The 20,345-nt window shown below is 36.9% G+C and overlaps 4 protein-coding genes across 4 annotated transcripts in view; 3 read left to right on the top strand and 1 right to left on the bottom strand.

Moving 5' to 3' along the window:
• The window catches only part of acadvl (acyl-CoA dehydrogenase very long chain), a 36,360-nt gene extending 34,449 nt beyond the window's left edge, over positions 1-1,911 (top strand). Inside the window, 2 exon segments of the mRNA XM_056742909.1 lie at positions 586-659; positions 731-1,911. Coding sequence (XP_056598887.1) covers positions 586-659; positions 731-868 — 212 coding nt within the window. The 3' untranslated portion in view covers positions 869-1,911.
• A 125-nt stretch (positions 1,912-2,036) lies between these two features.
• Positions 2,037-4,303, bottom strand: zgc:194312 (uncharacterized protein LOC794943 homolog). The gene is made up of 2 exons (XM_056750310.1): positions 3,148-4,303; positions 2,037-2,573 (listed from the first exon to the last, which is right to left on the bottom strand). The coding sequence occupies exons 1-2, from the start codon at positions 4,077-4,079 to the stop codon at positions 2,513-2,515; spliced, it is 993 nt and encodes a 330-aa protein (XP_056606288.1). The 5' UTR covers positions 4,080-4,303; the 3' UTR covers positions 2,037-2,512.
• A 2,533-nt stretch (positions 4,304-6,836) lies between these two features.
• LOC130425788 (putative nuclease HARBI1) lies at positions 6,837-8,112 on the top strand. Its single transcript, XM_056752171.1, has 4 exons — positions 6,837-6,889; positions 7,391-7,479; positions 7,577-7,688; positions 7,763-8,112. The coding sequence occupies exons 1-4, from the start codon at positions 6,850-6,852 to the stop codon at positions 7,888-7,890; spliced, it is 369 nt and encodes a 122-aa protein (XP_056608149.1). The 5' UTR covers positions 6,837-6,849; the 3' UTR covers positions 7,891-8,112.
• A 3,688-nt stretch (positions 8,113-11,800) lies between these two features.
• ponzr1 (plac8 onzin related protein 1) lies at positions 11,801-17,561 on the top strand. The gene is made up of 4 exons (XM_056757314.1): positions 11,801-11,942; positions 12,485-12,583; positions 15,251-15,396; positions 17,171-17,561. The coding sequence occupies exons 2-4, from the start codon at positions 12,487-12,489 to the stop codon at positions 17,297-17,299; spliced, it is 372 nt and encodes a 123-aa protein (XP_056613292.1). The 5' UTR covers positions 11,801-11,942; positions 12,485-12,486; the 3' UTR covers positions 17,300-17,561.
• The last annotated feature ends 2,784 nt before the right edge of the window (positions 17,562-20,345 follow it).

The following is a 20,345-nucleotide window of genomic DNA, read 5'->3' as shown; positions in this document are numbered from 1 at the left end:
TGTGTCAAGAGGACATACCGCCACTGTCCCTGTGTATTTATACTATATCTTATCTTATCTTTGAGGTCTCATATTTTACTGATATATATTAAGACCTATGGAAAACGTGTGTGCTGTAGCGTAAAGAGAACAGGTTTAGGTTGCAAGTGCAGTACCGACGTTAAGTATTTTGACGCAAAACATTTTTTTCAAAGTTTATGAATACTGTGACAGTTACGCTGTTTTTCATTTTACATTTATAAACTCAATACCATTGTTGATATATTAAGCCATACGTCTCCCTGTAGGGATCCCTTTAAGGTAAAATTATCATTTTTGTTTCACTCTGTGAACTAATAATATTTACCCCAAATTTCAAATAAAAATATTTTTCTATTCTTTTTTTCTCATATACTGCAAAGAAACAAGTATTTTACGTCACTCCTGCGGTTTGATTTTGCTCAAATTCAACAGAAACTGGACTGGAATGGACACAAAACATCTATGAATGCAGTTTAATAAAAAAAATTGAATGGTGCGTGGCTGAATTTGTATATTCAGTATATGTGTCTAAACATAATGTGTGTACTTGTTGTCTTTACAGAGCATCCAGGTCTCTCAGCCTTGGTCACCCTTCTGCTCAGCATGAGAAGATGCTGTGTGAAACCTGGTGTACCGAGGTCAGTGACTCCCCATCTGTTCCACTCCTTATGCCAATTTAAAATCTTCAACCACATTTTTTGTTCTTTAGGGGCATCAGAGAGTCATGGAGGACGTCAAGTTCCTCAGGTCAGAAACATCCAAGCAGATCTTTAAGATCCTACAAGCTGTTTTTGCTGCTGTGGTGGAAAATGGAGGAGGGGTGTCTCCTAATCCTTTGGGCTTTTAAAGATCTGTCTGCTCTTGCTCTCATCAGCCAATCATCTCCTAGTGACCAGCCAGTCTGAACTGTCTTGAATTATTAGAATAGCCATCATCCTGAAAACTGCAGTGCAGTTTTGCACTCCTTGAAGAATGGAATCTGTCACATTTTGTCTGACTATCACAAGAGTGCTTTTATATTATATATAAATGTAAATTAATAATTATGATGGGGGGCACGGTGGCTTAGTGGTTAGCACGTTTGCTCACACCTCCAGGGTTGGGGGTTCGATTCCCGCTTCCGACTTGTGTGTGTGGAGTTTGCATGTTCTCCCCGTGCCTCGGGGGTTTCCTCCGGTTTCCTCCCCTGGTCCAAAGACATGCATGGTAGGTTGATTGGCATCTCTGGAAATAATTGTCCGTAGGGTGTGAGTGCGTGAGTGAATGAGTGAGTGTGTGTGCCCTGCGATGGGTTGGCACGCCTTGATGCCCGATGACTCCTGAGATAGGCGCAGGCTCCCCGTTACCCGAGGTAGTTCGGATAAGCGGTAGAAAATGGAATGGAATAATTATGATAGAATTATATGTGGATGTGTATATTTAAGGAGTGGATTTGAGTTTCCTGTTTGTTTAATGTGACACCTATATCAAAAGATGGAAATTGAGTAATCTATGACAACCATGTTGCAAAGCTTCATGATATTTGCTGCATTTCTCTGACTGGAGTGCTTAACACAGGTTATTATCACCCAGGCCGATGGCCGTCCCCTGTCATATTAATTTGTCATGTTTGTCAACAGTTTGTTTTGTTTGGCGGCTTCACATATTTAACCTTAAACAGTTTCATCTTTTATTATCTAAAGTTTTTCTAAAGTCTTATCTAAAGTTACCCATCGGTCTGTTCTCATTGTTTTATGACAAGAATGGTCAAAGTTAAAGGAATAGTTTTCCTTCAGAATAAATCATAATTTACTCACCCTGTTGTCCTTTTATAACTTTAAAGGAAGTAACTACGATCAAGCAAGTAATACCACAGGCTTTGATAATCAGAAACCTTCTTGCAATTTAGACAATAAAAAGATGTGTATTGATGCCTGACTACATGAATGTACATTTGATCATTCCATTAGATTATCATGTCCGTGCAATCTCTTTGCCTGCAATGATTGAAATTAGTAACAACACACACAAGAAAATAAATTATAAATCATAATATTATTCAGCATACTTTAGTCACATTATCCAGGTTTCATATGTGTTTATCCTAGTCATTTTCACTGCATGTTGCATAAAAATCCACAATGCATATGCTCTAGAAAAGTGGTACTACTTTTCCAGAAACAAGTGATTTTTATCAGTTAACATTACAACTTTAAGCAATTACTATCAACAGTTAACATTGTACAGTTAAAATATATGGTTCAGATTACAATTTTTTTTCATTGTTCCTAGTTATTGTACATTTAAATAAATATATACAATTCTCTTCTTGTCCACTTGGTAGGATTGATTCCAGATCCTTTCTGCTGGTGATAATACACAAAACATTGATAAACAATATTGCTCAAAGTGTGCTTTTCTCCAAGAGTTACGCTTGGGAAACATTAAATATTTCTTTCAGTATCCGTAATTTCAACAAAACTTTAGACTTGTTTTCTTAATCCACAGATGATCACACAGTCGTCCTCGAGATCTCCCTGGATAACAAAGTCTCTGAAGTCATTCTGCGTTCCCTGAAATTAATTATGTCTAACAATTAGAATGTTTATATTATATTAGTAATGTATAAATATAATTAGATTTCCGTATTATTTAATAATAATTAATATTCACTTTGGACACCTAAACACATTATAGCTCAAGGTCGTCTTTGAAAATATAAACTGTCGGATGTGTGTTTAAAGATGTCAAAAAGATAATAAAGCACGTGACAACTGTGAACTTAATGATACGGATATTGTCTTCTCAGAATTCTAGGGTTTAATTAGAGTTATAAAGCAATTGTGAATAGATCTTTAGTTATCAGGCTACTACACTAAACAGGACGTGTTTAATGCACAGGCGTACAGCTCTGTCAAATCCAATTAGAAGAACAAGGTTGTTCACCCTTATGAGATCGAATTAACAATGTAGGCTATATGCTACGAACGAGCTAACAAAAGCTCATTTTTTCTAATGTAATTATTAAACTTTAAATGTGCCTCCTGGGCTATGCTAGAACACCTTCATGCAACCATGCCTGATGCGCCTTGTGTGACATCACATAAAAAATACGTGTAAATTATTTCAATGTGTTCCACACCATACCTTTGCTGGTGGCACCGTTTGGGATTGGTGATGTTGATAGTCCACTCCAAAACTCGCTTCAGTCGACCAGACAAGCACGGAAAGCGATGACTAAGATGCTCTAGGAGTTCCTCTTTGCGAAGTCCATACACTATCGGCGCAATGCATTGCGCCAAACTGAAGAAGACAAAACTTATGACGCCAAAAAGCTCTTTAGTAGAACTTCCAATTATTTTTTGGGTTTTAAGAATATTTAACATAAAGAGTACGAAATTTGGGACAATATAGACTGAGAGCTGCGTGCCATGTACAGCAATAGTCCTGCAAGCTGCTCGGTTGCGCCGATTGAGCACGCCCAAACGTCGCCCTTCATACAAGATCCGCACATAGCTGTACACGATGAGCACAGTACAAATCGAGATTAAAACTATTTTGTGCATCTTTCCCTCTTGCAACTCGTTCCTTCCACATGTACTGTTGACCTCTGTGGTATTCTTTTTATTGAGAGCAAGGCTAAGAGGAATAATTGACGCGAGTCCCCACGTTAAAATGCCAATAAGCCATGGTGATGATTTGAAACAAACTTTGCCGTACTGGAGCGGATAGCATATGGCAAAATAACGGTCAAGCGCCATGGCCGTTATGGTGAGGATGATATTGGACCCGCTTGTTATCAGAATTCGTATTAGCACCATGCATACGGATGCGGTGGTTGCGGCTTTCACATATAATTGTAAGTAGAAAACGAAACATACTGAAAAGTACATCAGTGCAGAGAACAACAGGTGGAACACCAGGACGAAGCGTGCGTGGCTCCTTAGGCGCTCCTCGCGCACTATAGTCCAATTAATAATCAGATTAAAAAAAGACAAAATGATGAAGGAAACTGCAGATGCCCACACACGCACGCCGATGTGGGGATCCTCATGTTCACCCGAAGAATTTGACATCATACAGATTCTTCAGGCCTCACTCATACTGTCCATCAAATAGTTTCGTAAAGACAAAATATTTCCAAAATGAGATGGTACATTTGGATCGCAAGTATTTCTCCAACGTCCACGAAAGTTCTTTGTTCCTAGTTTGAGTCTCGAGCACCTGTTTTCCTTGCACATGACAGTTCACACACGAAACTAATTTTAGTGATGGCAACAAGAACCTCACTTCCCTCTTTACATGAGAAAAGAGAGATAGAAGTGGGCGGTGTCTTAGCAGTTTCACATCCGTGCATTTTGTGTTACTATTGCATAAGGCTCAAATGCCTCATGTATTTGCCATGCCCGTCAACATTTGGGTACCAAAATACGGGAGACAAGTGATAAGGGTGATGTGGTTGCGGAGGTGCAGGGCAAATACTCCTCCGTTATAAGGTTACCAGACGTCCCCGTTTCCCTGGGAAAGTGATATTTTTGGTGTTCTGTCCCCGACCTGAGCTGTTCCCGGAAATGTCCCCATTTTACAGCACGTCCAAAACAACCAGAAAACACACTGATTATGGGTGACCATAACTGACAAATAGGTAACTTTTCATACACCATATCAGGACTGTTTGATGTGATGTTTTTCAATAAAAGTCCCCTCAATATCCTATATAGACTGTTTTTTCTCTATGTGCAGATAAATAATAAAAATAAACCACCTGTTTCTTGAATATAATATACCTCAGAATCATAGTACATCATTCAGATTGGCACTTTTTTTAAAGCAATCTTTACCACTGTAATTGTGTTTGGGATACCTGTTGTTCATATATTTGCTATTTCTGAGGCCTTCACAGACTGCATAAAGGCTTCTTGATTTTGTCCAGGTAGGGGCATGGATTACCCTATAATCACATTTTAGATTTTTATACAGTACTATTGCTTTTGGTTCAATAATAAATACAAGATATTGCATTCTGACACATACTAATGATACTGTAAGATCCCTTTGTGTTTGTGCCAGAAGCTGTCTGTAACTTATATGTGAATTAAATTTACCAGACAACCTTCAGTGCAAATAGAGATAGTACACTAACCAATATGTAGAAGAATTTAGCCAAAAATGGTCAAAATAAATTGTATTGTTAATTATTACTCTCTTAGATTTCCTGAGTTTTATTTACTGTATTTAATGTTTAATTGCCTTTGCTAACCTGGACACATTGATTAGCCCAGCGCACAACATATTGTGTTGTCCGGTATGAAATTTGCTCTAAATTTTGACATTCTTGAAATCGTTCTTATTTAAATTAATTTTACTAGACAGTAAGGGGATCATAATGAATAGATGTTTTGTCTGAAGATAAGTTAAAAATGATTTTCTTCAACAATCAAGTTCATTGAAACTTTCCTCAACAAGTTTTGTTAAAACTACTTTAGGATACTCTTTAAAATACAGGTGCTTCAAAAGGTAATTAAATGTCATAGAATAACCTTTTGGTTCCACAAAAATCTTTCTGTTTCGCAAAAGGTTCTTTGTGGCAAAACTTGGTTCCTCAGATTATAAAAAGTAAGAAACAGATTGTTCTTGAAGAACCTTTAACTGAATGGTTCTTTGGGGAACAACAAATGGTTATTCTATTGTATCGCTGTTAACAACCTTTAAAGCACTTTATTTTTATGAGTGTATTGCTGACAAAGCTGCATTTGGTTATCACTGCACCATGGTACATACAATCACTTCCTTAACAAACCTGATGATTCCAGTATCTGGGCACCCATTACTCCTCTTTCAATTGCCATTTCTTTTTTGGAAGTCCCGTTAACACTTCCCTTGCAATCTAAACAAGCACCAACATTCAATTCATTAGATACAGCTGCGGAAAAAACTAAGAGACCATTCCAAATGTTTATTTGTATAATGTAGAAAAATCCACAGGCAGAACCAAGTTAAAGATAAAATTATATTTCACATATTACTCTGCATTACTTCACATACCATGGTGACAATGACGCCACAGTTACTGGCATCCTGCTGGGTTGGATGGGTCAGCACTCCTCCTTTCCATTTTATGTTCTGCCACTCTGTTTTCCCATGGCAATCTGTTCTTATTTTTAGGTACTTGCTGAATGTGATTTGTTATGTTAGTTATTGAAATTGATATTTAGAACACAGAAAAAAATAGGTACATTTGAAACAAATTTTAAAGTATCGTGGCGTAAAGAGTGAATAATAAGCAGACAAAATTTCAGATCCAATTTTAGATAAAAAATAGTAATGTAATAATAATATGATTTAATTGGGTAATTAATTTCCCCCATAAAATGTGTGAGCTGCAAAATCGTGGACAGACAATGTTTCATAGCTTGTATAACTGTTTGATATCTGTCAATATCATTCATTTCATTAAAATATGCTAAATAAAATTAAAAAAATATTCTGGATCAGCATTAAACCATCTGAAGAGGTGTAGAGCATGGTACATCAAGTATGCAGAGTCCTCACACATTTTGAGTGTCAATACTTCTGTTAAACAAAACGAATACAAAAACAAATACCTGAAGTTTTTTGCAGCACACCTGGGGCCCGTTCTTCGTACGTCGCTAACTCGGTTAGCTGGATTTGATTGTTGACGATTTGGCATGATCTTGGATTGTTTGGTTCTTCGAAGCTCATCCTGGACTTGCTGTCATAGCAACAGGTCCGTAAGCTTGAACCTTCTCGGGAGCAGGCTTACTTCATGTAAACAGGATTACATCACGGCTTTATAAGCGAAGGTGATATGGGAAGTCTTTCGCAGACATGTCTTGTCCGTTTTTACGTCAGGAATGCGTTGCTGAAGGTACCAGAATAATTCAAAGAGCTTTTCGAATTAATCGCTTTTTGCGAGATCGACAGGATCCTTTAGCGCAGCGCGATAATCTACTGATTGAGAGATATCGTTTTTCTCAGGAGGGTGTAATATACATTATCAACTTGTTGGAGCCACACGTTAAATGTTCGACTCGTCGCAGTCGGGGTTTAACAACTGCACAGTTTGAATAGCTTTGCGATTCTTTGCGAGTGGCACTTTCCTTTACACTATTGGAGATGCAGAATACCTGGGTAAAAATGCTGTATGTCGTGCCACTCGCAAAGTTTATCTGTCACTCAAACAGTTTTTAAGGGGCTTTGTGGTATTTCCATGCCACTTAAGACCACAGGCTGTGAAGCAGATTTTTTTTGCCATTGCAGGTACATTATAATTGTTAATGAAGATCATGGAATCATGATCATGCCAAAAAGTAGCCTAGGACTTACAGTATTTGTTCCTCAGGCTTCCCTAATGTTATTTGTGCCATAGACTGCACACAGGTCCCCATCAAGGCCCCACCTGGCCCAAATGAAGGGGATTTTTTGAACAGAAAGGGATTTCACAGTGTAAATGTGCAAGTAAATTACTATAACAATTATTCATATTCCAGATAAGCAATAAATAAATAAAAGTAACGTAATCAAAAAGTATGCAGACTGATTTCAAATATTTTAGATGGTGTGCGACTCCATGTTCCACATCACAAATGTGGAAGCCACATGGCCTGGTTCTGTGGGTGACTCCAAGATTTTCAGAGAGTCACATTTATGCACATTATTTGAACGTGGTAAGGAAAAATTATTTAAAACTCACTGTATTACATAATTTTATTCTGAGCCTATCAAAACTGCATTTTCCCAGGTGCTGACGATGGGATCCTGTTTGGCGACAGGGGCTATGCCTTCAGGCAGGCAGTACTTCATGACACCATTCCCTGGACCACAAACCCGTTACAATGCAGCTCTAGCCAGGACAAGGCCACGCATTGAAATGACCTTTGGCCAACTAAAGGAAGATTTCAGTGTCTTAAGGGTCTGAGGGTTGCACCTGGAGAGGACCCCTGTGGTGGAGGTGCAGCCTGATGATGACCTCCAGCCAGTGCACTTGGACCAATAGTGGCAGAGCTGCACAGGACAGTATTGTGGAACACGATTTTATGAATTCTTTTTTTTACACATAAACTTTCATTAAATGAATAATAGAAGACAACATGCTTAGTTCATGGAGTTTTATTTCAATGATTGTTTCTCAAGAAAAGCCAGTGATGGTCATCTTTTGCCTGCAATAAGATATATAGTTATCCAAGGGCAGCAATAGTGCTCTTTGTGAAAAATAGGGTTTAAGCAATTACTCTGAAGTTTCTTTTGAAGCAAATCAATCTCTAGTGCCAGTTTTTTCTTCTTTAAGGTGTCAAGTTCAATTTCTCCCCTTAATTTTTGTTTTTTTAAGAGCAAAATACTCAATTTTATGTTGAAGATTCTGTTTATATAGGGTACGGATATCCCCCTGTGCCATTAAAAAAAAAAAAAACTCAACAAGCCTCATGCAACAGAAAAAGGAAAAGTAGACTGCCGACCTCTGTATATTTTTGTGCTGTAGGCCTGTCTGTAGGCGTTTCCTCCTCCTATATTGCAGTCAGAAATAATGTGTCCACACCTATAAATTAAATAAAGTTATTTGTGCACTTACAAGTAATTCCTCCAAAGGACAGTCATCTGAGAGAGTTTCTTCACTGTCCTGTGCAAAAGAAAAATGGGTTTTACAAAGTGTTGCACTTTCTTTCCTTTTGATGTAAAGTTATAAATGTCCACTTACTGCACATATTTCAGACACCACTTTCTTGGGAACAGATAAAAGTGTTGGTTTATTATGTAAAACTACACAAAAGAGGAGAACTCAATGGCATTACAATACACAAGGAGAAAATATGATCAATATCAAATTGCAAAAAAAATTACATTAGTTATACAGCTTTCACCTTCACAAGTCAAAGAAATTAACTCAATATTTATTTGTCGAAATGACTGTACAAGCAATTTGGATTATAGACATAATTTAACGCAGCAACAAATTATTTACGAAAATTGAAATATATATGAAATTATTAAAATAAGACTATATACTGTAATTGTAAGTGATATAACCATAACATGGAACACTTACGCATTTAATTTGTCTGCTACTTTTTGCCAGCCCTCTCCACTGGCGTTTTAATTATTTTTTCAAATTATTACTGTAAGCATAGCAAACCCTTCCAGTAATAATTCTTGCTCTGCTGCGTTGAAAAACTGAGCGCGCTCTTTTGCCATGTGAGCAGCCAATAGCAGCGTTGCTGATCATTGTTTCTACTATCGATACATATCCCCTTTTAAACAAGCGCATGAACGCGCAATTATCTCAGATAACTCAATCCAGCGATACTAATCATAAACAGCAGGTGTGTTCGAAGAACCCAATTAGCCGGATCATGATTAGCACGATGATATCATCTCGGATGTGTCATTTGATCTCGGATGTAATAAGCGACGTACGAAGAACGGGCCCCAGGATTCAGCTTTCTCTTTGGAACTCTTTGATGGGTTGACCACATAAACAGTATGGTTCAAAGCATTTATGAACTGAAATCAAACATTGAAACATAATAAAAAACATTTTATTTTTTTAAATAAAATAAAAAACATTTTATTTTTTTAAATAAAATAAAAAACATTTTATTTTATTTAATAAAAAACATTTTATTTGATACGAAAAAATGGTCTTAAATATAAACAGTTAATATAAAAAAGAATCATCTACTTACCAGAAACTTCCAGTGGACATGGGAAGTATTAACAAAGGAAAGCCCTGATATTGTTTGAGTGCCAATCTGAGATTGTTTACTATGATTCTGAGGTGAAATCATTTTCAAGAAACAGGTAGTTTATTTTTAATCCCTATCTGAACATAGAGAAAAAAACAGTCTATATAGGATATTGACTATGTTGCAACTGGCCCACTAGGTCAAAACCAACTACCAGAATGCCTAAGCCAGCTTCAACCCTAATCAAACACACCTGAACAGCTAATCAAGGTCTCAAAAAGCAGACTAGAAACTTCCAAACAGGTGTGTTGAGCCAAGTTTGAGCTAAACTCTGCAGGACTGTGGCCCTCCAGGACCGACATTGGACACCCCTGGCCTAAGCAATGGCCTTGCAACCACCCAGAACGCCACACAAACTGCATAGCAACACTCTTATAACCACCAAAATACCTTATCAATGGCCTAGAGACCCCACCTAAAACATTATAGAAACTGCATAGTAACCCTTTTACGTCGTCTTTCATTGCACTAGCAACATCAATTGCAACCGTTAAAACAGCTACAAATGAAAGAGTGCGAAACCGATTTTATTTTGAAATATGTCGTCCCGCGCTCCTACCGCAATCTTTCATATATGCGCGCGCAGAAAACCAATGTGAGGGCTGGCTTGACCGACGTTCTCAAAGTGGAGGCTGGCCTGACCGCAGTGGACAACCGGGCAGTAGCTATATGCCACGGAGCCACCCTCCTGTCCACGCGGACGCGTTCCGGTTCCCGTTATTCCGGGTTTCAATGGAGATTCAGGAGAAATAACTGAAATAAGGGAGTTTTACGGAAGAAATTACAAAACGGGAGGGTGGTGGGAAATAGGAGCGAAAAACGGGAGACTCCCGGCGAGAACTGGAGTGTTGACAGGTGGGGTGTGCAGCATGGGCTAGAAGAATGTAGCCTACTGACTGTTAAACTAAACCTATTTTTCTAACTAAGATTAAAAACATTTCGGTGTGTTTTTTCCCAAGTATCCATATACCAAGATGTTTTAGACCACTTTATATGCCTCTGTATGTTGTTAAGCTTCATGGAAATGTTGATTTACCTTTACTTAGAAAAACTTTCATAATCTAAATTTGAGATGCACCTGTATTGTTGGGGTACATGCTTTCAAAATGAGTAAGTTAGATACAGTAAAAGTTATATTATATTCATGTTTAAATATTCATAAGTTTATAATAGAAAAGTCCATTTTGTCCCCCAGATATCTTCTCTCTTTCTTATCAAATGTATACCTGCAAATTCACCACCAGAGGTCATCATCATCACAGTATGACATTTCTGACATCTTGTTGCGGCATCTGTTTTGGCACTGTCATGTAAATAGGATTTTTTTATTTGCTGTTTACTTTCGCAAACTTGTTTTCTAGTTGACACATTTTTCATCTTGTATCTTGTAGCCTACGTTTTGATGAAAAGTACATATTAACCTATTTGTTAAGAAGTGTGAGCACTCTAGGGCTAAATAATTTTAATCTGGGTTGCAATATTGTAATCTAAACCAGTATCGTACAGGCAGAGAGGTATGAATTGCGACGTGTCATGAGAAGACTCAAATCTGGGTCTTCAACACGAATAGCAAAGATAAATGTGCAATTCACTTGTTATATGTGCCCGTTGCTGTGCGTACGTTCGTTCAATGAATCACACGTACGCACTTTAAGAAATGATCGTAAAATCTAATTTAGAACGGTTTCTACGCAACATTTCATAAACGAGTCCGAGTCTAATATGAGGCCTACTGTACATACTTGTTTTTCTAAGGTTTTTGAGGCCTATTGATCCTCTTGAAGGCCAATGTGATTATCTGAGACTTGTGATACATAGATTAGGTGACATTTATTTAAGTTAAATGACGACGAGCTAAACTTGCGCTATGTAGATAAGAATATAGGCTATTCAATTACAACTATCCCCTCTTTTTTATAGTAAGATCAAACATTTGATTCGTGGATAAATAACAGATTCGCCTTTTTTTTTTGACAATTAAACACATCGTAAACGAATAGGCCTAAATGTAGTGAATAATTCCAGAACTATTATCCAGCGTTGCGTGATGGTGATGATGACGTAAATCGAAACTTTGCACAGATGCAATCTGTAAAGCGTTTCCTGGAAAATAAAGTCTCTTGAGGTCTCCGAACGGGTGGTTTCATTTCACAGAAGCCCACCAAAGCCGCACCTGCAAAAGTAAGTAACAACATTAATATCTTAAAACGTTTAAATTCAAACGTTATTCACTTCGGTTATTCACGTAACATTTTGTCAGTCTGCAGTCACATTTTGTAATTGCTTAATAAATCAAACGAACCCTATTTTTTTACAAACGTTCGTCGAAAAGAGTAGCATAGCCTATTTTTGTATGGATAAAGTAAAATCTTACACGTTTAGTTAATGTATGCGATCTTTTCTTACGTTTAAACTAATATTTAACGGCGTTAAATCAACTCGGTACTTAGATCCAACAGCATCATTCTGTTGAAGAAAATAGAGTTTAAGATTTAGATTTTTGCAGAAATATTTTACCTGTTGCAGTCAAGCGATTCAGCCATTAAGATTTAAATTTACTAACTGCAAAAAGTACTTAAAGGAGAGACAGTTTGGAACTTGTTTATTGGAAATATGTTAATTAACAGTAAATAAACATAATGACACTATACACCTGTAACTTTAAACATGTAAGTATAAAATAAATAGATCGTTTTGTAACATTTTCTCAAAATCCCATGCAGTCATGGCAGTACAACAAACTATCGTGACAACCCAGCATCAAGTGTCCTCTGGAACCTGGACCACAGGGATCTGTGACTGCTGTTCCGATATGAGCACCTGTAAGTCACCTACTGACCCCTCATAGCCAGTTAATATTGAGCCATGACCTTGTGGACAATACTCCATACATGAAGACTGCCAAAAATTATAATCATAATTTTATGGCTTTATATTGACATTTACACATTGAGACATTTGCATATTACACTTTTTGCATATTAGACTTGTAATGTTGTCTCAACGTGTAAATGTCAAATGGCCATAAAATTCCAATTTTATCTGGACGTTTGTTTAATCCTGTTCAATCATTATAATCTGGTTAGGAATTCCACTTTAATACAGATTATATATGTTTATTTACTTATTAATATCTGAAATGTTGTATATGGAGCCATTTTACAAAAGATTTTTGACTACTCATGTGAAAAGGGGAAATACATTTCTACATTTTCTGTTCCTTTTTCTAGTGAAAGCAGGGTTATGATTTTAATATGGTATTTATGAATTGTTTTTATGGATGTTGTATTTGTATGTCAGTGGTAGAGACTTACATCTGCATTTGCATTTAGTCATTTAGCAGACGCTTTTATCCAAAGCAACTTACAGAGAGTTCAGGGAGCGATAAAGCGATTTTTCATACAGGGGCAATAATACAATAAGTGCTAATACCAAGTTACTAATTTCCACGAAATCCAGAACAATACCTGTGGGAGCCATGTGATGAGGTGACTGTCATGTGACGACGAGAAAGAGGGAATGTCATTAATTATGTGGGTTTAAACACCTGAGGTTGTATTTGGGAGGAAACATATTTTTTGTTATCTTAGCCTACTTATGTTTATCATGATTAATAAACAGGAAGATACAAGTTTTACGATAATTGGCGACTCAAGAAGTTTCTCCCTCAGCTCCTTAACGGTTTGGTTTTATCTGTGCCAATACCTGTTGAGAGAAAGAGAGAGGTTTAGTGTTTTTTTTTCATTTGCCAGTTAATATGGTGCAAACACATGTTTTTCTGTGTCTTTGGTGTGTTATAAATTGCCCATGCATGTTTTAGACATTCTACCTTAAAGTGAATGCTCACAAAGACCTCCTGAAACGCCTCGTGTAACCAGACTCCCACAAATCCACGGCAGCGCGTGGGATGAGTTGACTAAGACCGCCCAAATGTATACACGAGTCAGTACTGTCAGTACAATTGCTTTGGAACCTGATTTTCCAACATGGTAAGAGGTGCAACATTTCTGTCAATCACTTGCAGTATTCGACCAATCACTACACACTGGTTAATTGGCCAAACATAGCACACCTCGCTTTTCAGAGCAATGAGTTTTGTTAAAAAATCTGTGGGTTTCAGAGAGGCGGAGTAAAGAGGAGATACAAACAAGCACGGTATGTGGACAATACAGCGTTTTTTAACCTTAAATCGTTTATACACATTGCATTACATTTAAAACAAACCATAACTTTCTTTTTAGCCTTTTCATAGGACTCCTTTAAGTATTCACAGAAGAGTTGGGTTTTAAATAGTTTTTTAATGTTGTGAGAGATGTTGTTGACTGGACTGAGTAAGGAAGAATGTTCCTCTAGGAAGGAGTTGTGAAGGAGAATGAGCATGAAAGTGATTTACTGCCCTTTGAGAAGCAATACAAGACTCTTCACGGGCTTGAACCGGTAGCCAGTGGAGAGAGATGAAAAGGGGTGTCATAAATTGGAAGACGAGGCATGCTGCTGTATTCTGAACCAGCAAGGAGAGCAGTGCTGAAGTCCAACCTTGAGATTACAAGGGCCTGGGACAAGGAGTTGTGCTGCATTCTCAGTGAGATAGGGTCTAACCTTTCTAATGTTAAATAAGGCAAATCGGCATGACCGTGTTGTCTTGGTTTATCAGGTTGCATTTTGGAGGAACAATGTAGTACTTAAAGGAGCAGGCACTTGCACAGACAGGTCTCAACCTGTGCAGAGCACATCCCCTTTTTGCCCTTACACTCTAAAACCACAAGATCTTTAATTAATGACAAATTTACCCTTGCAAGACATTCAGTTGTGGAATAAACTGCAGTTCAGTCAAGATAGAGGGGGGTGGAGCCTTGAGGTTTTACTGACAGATTCAATAAGATTTAGGCACAATGCAACTGCGTCACTAAATCTCTGTCAGAATGTGAAAAAAAACAAGTTATACCGGAAAGCACATTTTGTTCAGTGTTTTTGTAAGCACAAGGCATTCTGCATTCTGCATTTTGTCTCAGCCAGCTCACTAACATCCAACGCACGAAGAGTCCATAGGGAACAATAACTTTTTCACTTGGTCGCTTCTAGATTACGGTCAATGAGGGAGTCAAATTATCCAAATGCAATATCGTACATCAACAACCATAAAGAGGAAATTAAGCTATATATGGTTTCAATGGCAACAACTCTTGAGTAGATTTAATTTAATACAATTACTATACAAAAAAATTCGTGTAAATTGACATTATATTATATATTATATATATTATAAATTAAATATAGAATAAATTGTAACATTGTAACCAAAGACAAACCGGAAGTTGACTTCTGGTCAGGCGTGTGCGTCCGATGAAATGATCTATACGTTTCGACATATATGAAAAAAGTTAACTTCACCCTGTGTACATATAGTCTTTTTGAGAAAAGTACATGAAATATAATTCTGGGCTAAAACAAGTCATATTCCTAAATATTTTTTTGTGTGTCTGTTTTAGGTTGCTGTGGCCTGTTTTGTTTCCCTTGCATGCAGTGTCAGACTGTGTCTCAATTTGGATGGTGTTTCTGCATGCCGTTGTTAGACTGCTGCATGATAGTGTCATGCTGTCTCCGCCAGAAGACAAGAGAGCGATATAATATCCATGTGAGTTCACAAACCCACACAAACACATGCACATTTAAATGTAATCCACATACAAACCAGGTAACATTATACACTTAAAGAAAAACATTTGAACGATTTATAAACTCTTCGATTATGGGAAAAATAAGTAAGAAACAGTAATAAGATTTTGTTAGAGTGGACAAATAAATCTGACCAGAGATTTGAATGCTGTTGTACATTGCGTAGCATAAAACACATACTGTAGTTATGGTATCATTTTGTTATATTTAAACTTTTTCTGGGTCGGTATATAACTTTTCCTTCTTTCTTTCCTTGTATATGTTTAATATATAAAAAGTAAAATGTAGCAAGATTAGAACTATGTGTGCAGTGGGTTATTTATTAATTAACGTTTTTAACTAAAACACAGAGTAAGTTAAATCCTGCCCATCAGGAGTAGAATTTGAACTTGAACACACGCATGCAATGCTCTGGAGCCCCAATTATAACCCAGATTAAACGCTTTAATGCATTAAGGTGAAAGGTTAATGTTTTTGTGTTATGATCTCAGCCTTTGTCTGAACTGGTTTGTCATTAGTTGCTTATTCTGCGCCCCAATTTTTTTATAATAAGAATATACAATTAAGTGTGTAGATAAACAATATGCACACACTGGGACATTGTGCGCATTAACTCTCACACACATCAACATACAGCTCTTCTTTCCATTTAAGTACTTATTCATTTATTGTTTCATATGTCATGTTAACTGGTTATATTTATTAATTTAGGGATGCATAAGTTATCTAATTTTATTAATGCAGTTCAGCCTATACGCTACATGCGTTGATTTGTGGTTAATATCAGCCGTTAGAGTCATTCTGGGCTGCGTTCAGAAACGGTGGTGCGGTTGAACACCCTGTTGTGATGACGCAAGAGTTGCAACTAAAGCCCTTTTCACACAAAGATCTTGTAAAATACACTAAAAATGTGTCCAGGAATTTGTCCCGGGATTGTTACATTTTGTTCATTCACACTGCCAGTGATTTTCTGGACTCGGTGCGTTCACATATCCCATGAAGATCCTGTGAAGACACGTGAATTAATATACTGCAGTGTAATGATCACGGTGAAAGATATTTCCTTGCAGTGTTTTTAGGTGGCTGAATAGCTCATTGTTATTATTACTGCGAAGAGATAACGTTCTTCCAACCCTGTGGCAAAAACCGGTTTGTGCTTGAACGTGCTCCAGCTCTTTGGATTTCTAACGGAAGTAGTAGCCCATCCGGGAATCGTTTGAATACTCTTTTCAACATACTACGATTTGGGAGATAACATTTATATTTTCGTATACTATTTAAGACGGATAGTGTGCGAATTGGGATAAAGCAGTAGTGTTTCCCTGCTACTTTGCTCCCTCGTTTGTTGCCATTGCCACTCATTTTAACCATACCCACCTCCCTATTTATTCCCATGGTTACTCATTATTTCATTGGTTTCTGTCAGGTATTTACTACCCTGCTTTGTGTGTTGTTGGTTGTTTAGATACAGGTGTTGTTTATACCTAAGGAGTGTTCATCAGGGCAATATTTATAGCCTGCCTGTTCCTTTGTTCCAATGAGTGCAAAGTATGTTTTAAAGAATGTGCTGGTTTAGCTTGTTAGTAATTGAACATTAATTTGTATTCATTTTATTTTAGTGTTTATATATACCTTAAATTAAATATAATATTAAACCTAATTAAGGAAAAGATTTTATTGTCATGTGAATTCAGTGGTGTTAATGTAACACTGTCACTTTCTTTGATTCCTAGGGTTCATGCTGTGATGACTTTTGCACTCTTTGCTTCTGTTATCCATGTGCCTGGTGTCAGATGTCTCGTGAAATCAAAACTCGTGCCCGTTCTGTCTCTGTGATCACCCAACAGATTACCCACAGTTAGAGATCATTTCGATTTGAGTTGCAAAAGTATGACCATGTTCTCTTGTTAGGTCTACTTTGTGTTTCTCACATTTTTATTTAGATCTTATCTGTTGCTGTATGCACCAATACACACTTTTTTCTTGCTTTTTTAGAAACTTTATTCGTAATGCAGTATGTACTACAAATAATGGTGAAACAATGGTCATTTCTGTTTTTTGTTGTAATTTCAATTCATTTTGTATTGGTACTTGTTTTTAAATAAAGCCAAAGAGTTCTGAAAATCCTATTCTTTATATATTTGTAAAAAAGGGCCTTTAGTTTATATGACTTTGACATGTGCGAGATGTGTGAACAGCAACTCGTGGGCTCATTAAGGATGACACTTACTGGGCTTCTGCAGAGCAACTTTAACACTTTTTTCATCCCTACCAACCCAGCACCTTTGAAATGAGATTGTTGCACGTCAAATGCATGTATAGTAAAAGATAATAGATTATAGCTTTACAGTTACAGTATAATAATAATAATAATTCAAGATTAACATACATACGTAGAAATAACATTTAAAGATAGAAAAGACATGATAAACATTAAAAAGTTGTATAGTTATACCACACACAGACAACTCTTAAAGGTTAAGATTAACTGACACTGATCCAACAAAGTTTGAAACCACTGGTGTTTGTTGGATCAATGTCTATGAGAATGTTGTCTATGAGAGTTTTGTTGAACATCTGTAACAGGAAGAGATTCCGCACTGATTACGAAACATCTTGCAAAATGCCCACATAGCAAAATTGGTTTGGCCCAGTGATGGGCCACACAACCCACATTCACTTGGCCCATATACAGCAATGAATTACGCTCCATGAGTGGACCATGTCACGTTGCAAGAACTTGGCCACATACAGCCCATGCAATAGCCGAATCTCGGTCAAATGTATGACTGGTCACACATATATATTTCCCACAGTTGTATATTTTACATCTTGGCCAAATAATACCCTGATACCCAGCTATCAAAACTTAAAATTAACTTAAAGTTAATTTTTTCATGTTTTTGAATAAGTTTTAAAATTATTTTTAATGTTTTAAGAAGTAGTGTACCTTTACTGTAAAGTATAATCAAGTATTTGTTTCTTGAAGAGGCATTAACATTAATACATTTTGATAGCTCCAATTTCCTGTATGGATGTGATCCATTATAATACCACAAAGTATTCTATTCTGATACATGTCTATAGGTTCAAGGATTAGAGTCCAGTAGTTCTTGCAATAAGCTTCACTAGATAAATAGATATACACAAAATATCAACCCACATAGAACCCGTCCGAATTTAAATAATCTCCCAAATATAACACATATACACAGGCTGCTTTGATGGGCATATAGGAGATGAGCATATTAGTAAGCAAACAGAACTACCAATTTAAAAAACAATGGTTACTTTTCTAATTTACCTTTACATTTATTCATTTAGTTAACGCTTTCCCAAAGTGACTTACAGATGAACTTTGCTGTCAAACTGTATTGCTGAACTGTACGCACACATGGTCATGACGGATGTTCAAGTTAGATCCAGATTGCTAAATGTTATGCAAGACTAAACAGTCTGAAGGCACAAATAGATGACAACATTACAGAACACTGACATTGTGTTTTGCAGACACACATGCACACATACTCACAAAAAGTCATAAAAAGGGATTTTGCAGATTCACTGAAGAAATAATTATGTAAAGAACTGCAACTGAGAACAGTCACTGGCCTAAAAATTCTCTGACTGAATAAACTTTTTTAAATTTATTTTTTATAACAAACCTAACAACATACCCTTAATTTTTTTCTGTCTGTATCATATTTTTTGCAATAAGCAGCTACTTTTGTTTTTTCAAACGAGACCAACCGTAAGTCTGTATTCCAAAGAATACATGAGTTACCACCATTTTAGATCAAACATGCATTTTCATGTGTAGGCTCAAAAACGGGCTCAGCAATCGTACTAGTAACATCATGTACCTGGGAGCAGGGGCGTAGCAAGCTTTTCAAAAGTGCGGGGGATGGATGTGTTTTGTTTGTTAACAATGAAAACGTTGAATGTAATGACAGAACGGTACAAAACGTATAACATACAAGATATAAAAAGCTTCCCATTTAAATGTGTGATACTAGTAAAGTATAAAAACACATTCGGAACACATAAGATAAGTCAAAACTCAAAAGACTTGCTAATGAATCAGAAATACTTTAATAATCCCAGGGGAGAAAGACAGTGGAAAGCTTGATAGTGACATTGGTCTGACAGGACTGTGACCGCTAAAGAATGCTTACTTGCACCTTGAAAAGGGGAGATATAACGCCCACACAAAGCTTTTTCTCTGGTGGTATAAATAATGCAACAATTTTCTGTTTTTAAACATTAAAATAATATACACTTTTCGTTCATAGTTCTTCAACAGGTACAATCAAACATAATAGGTAAGTACCCACAAACGTATTCAACTAATAAAAAAAACAATGTTCAAAATATCAAAATATATCACGATACACTGCTTAACAAGGACAATTTGTCCCTCCTCCTCGTCAATTCCCTGCCTTCTTCATCACAGTTACTTTATACATTGCATGCCACATAAATAAACGAATTTAGCTATTTCTGAACAATATCCCAATTTGCAATTAGCATTAGTCTAAAAACTAAATATAATTCAGAAAACACTCGACATATCAACAAAAAATAAACAGAACATCTCCCCAAACACCTATCAAGGTTATTTAAAAACCTCGAAAGCATAAACACTCAAAGTCGCTGGAAAAGAAAGACGTAAATAACCATTACCGTTCCCGCCTCTTCAGCTGGAGCTAACCTATAAATCTAACACACCAATAGAGGCGGGACTTAAGGCAGAACAGCCAATCACCATCCGGTCATACTCAAAGCCGGTGTTATGTTTGAGTGGGAGGGGAGAGGAAGCAGCCGCATCGAGCGCAGACACAGAGCGGCAAGAGAAACGGAGGAGCGACTGCTGTAAGGCGTTTGTACAAAACTGCGGAAAAACTGCAA

This window comes from Triplophysa dalaica, chromosome 1 (assembly GCF_015846415.1).
Source record: "Triplophysa dalaica isolate WHDGS20190420 chromosome 1, ASM1584641v1, whole genome shotgun sequence".
In the NCBI taxonomy this organism is placed as follows: Eukaryota; Metazoa; Chordata; class Actinopteri; order Cypriniformes; family Nemacheilidae; genus Triplophysa; species Triplophysa dalaica.
This window is presented reverse-complemented; position numbering and strand designations above follow the sequence as displayed.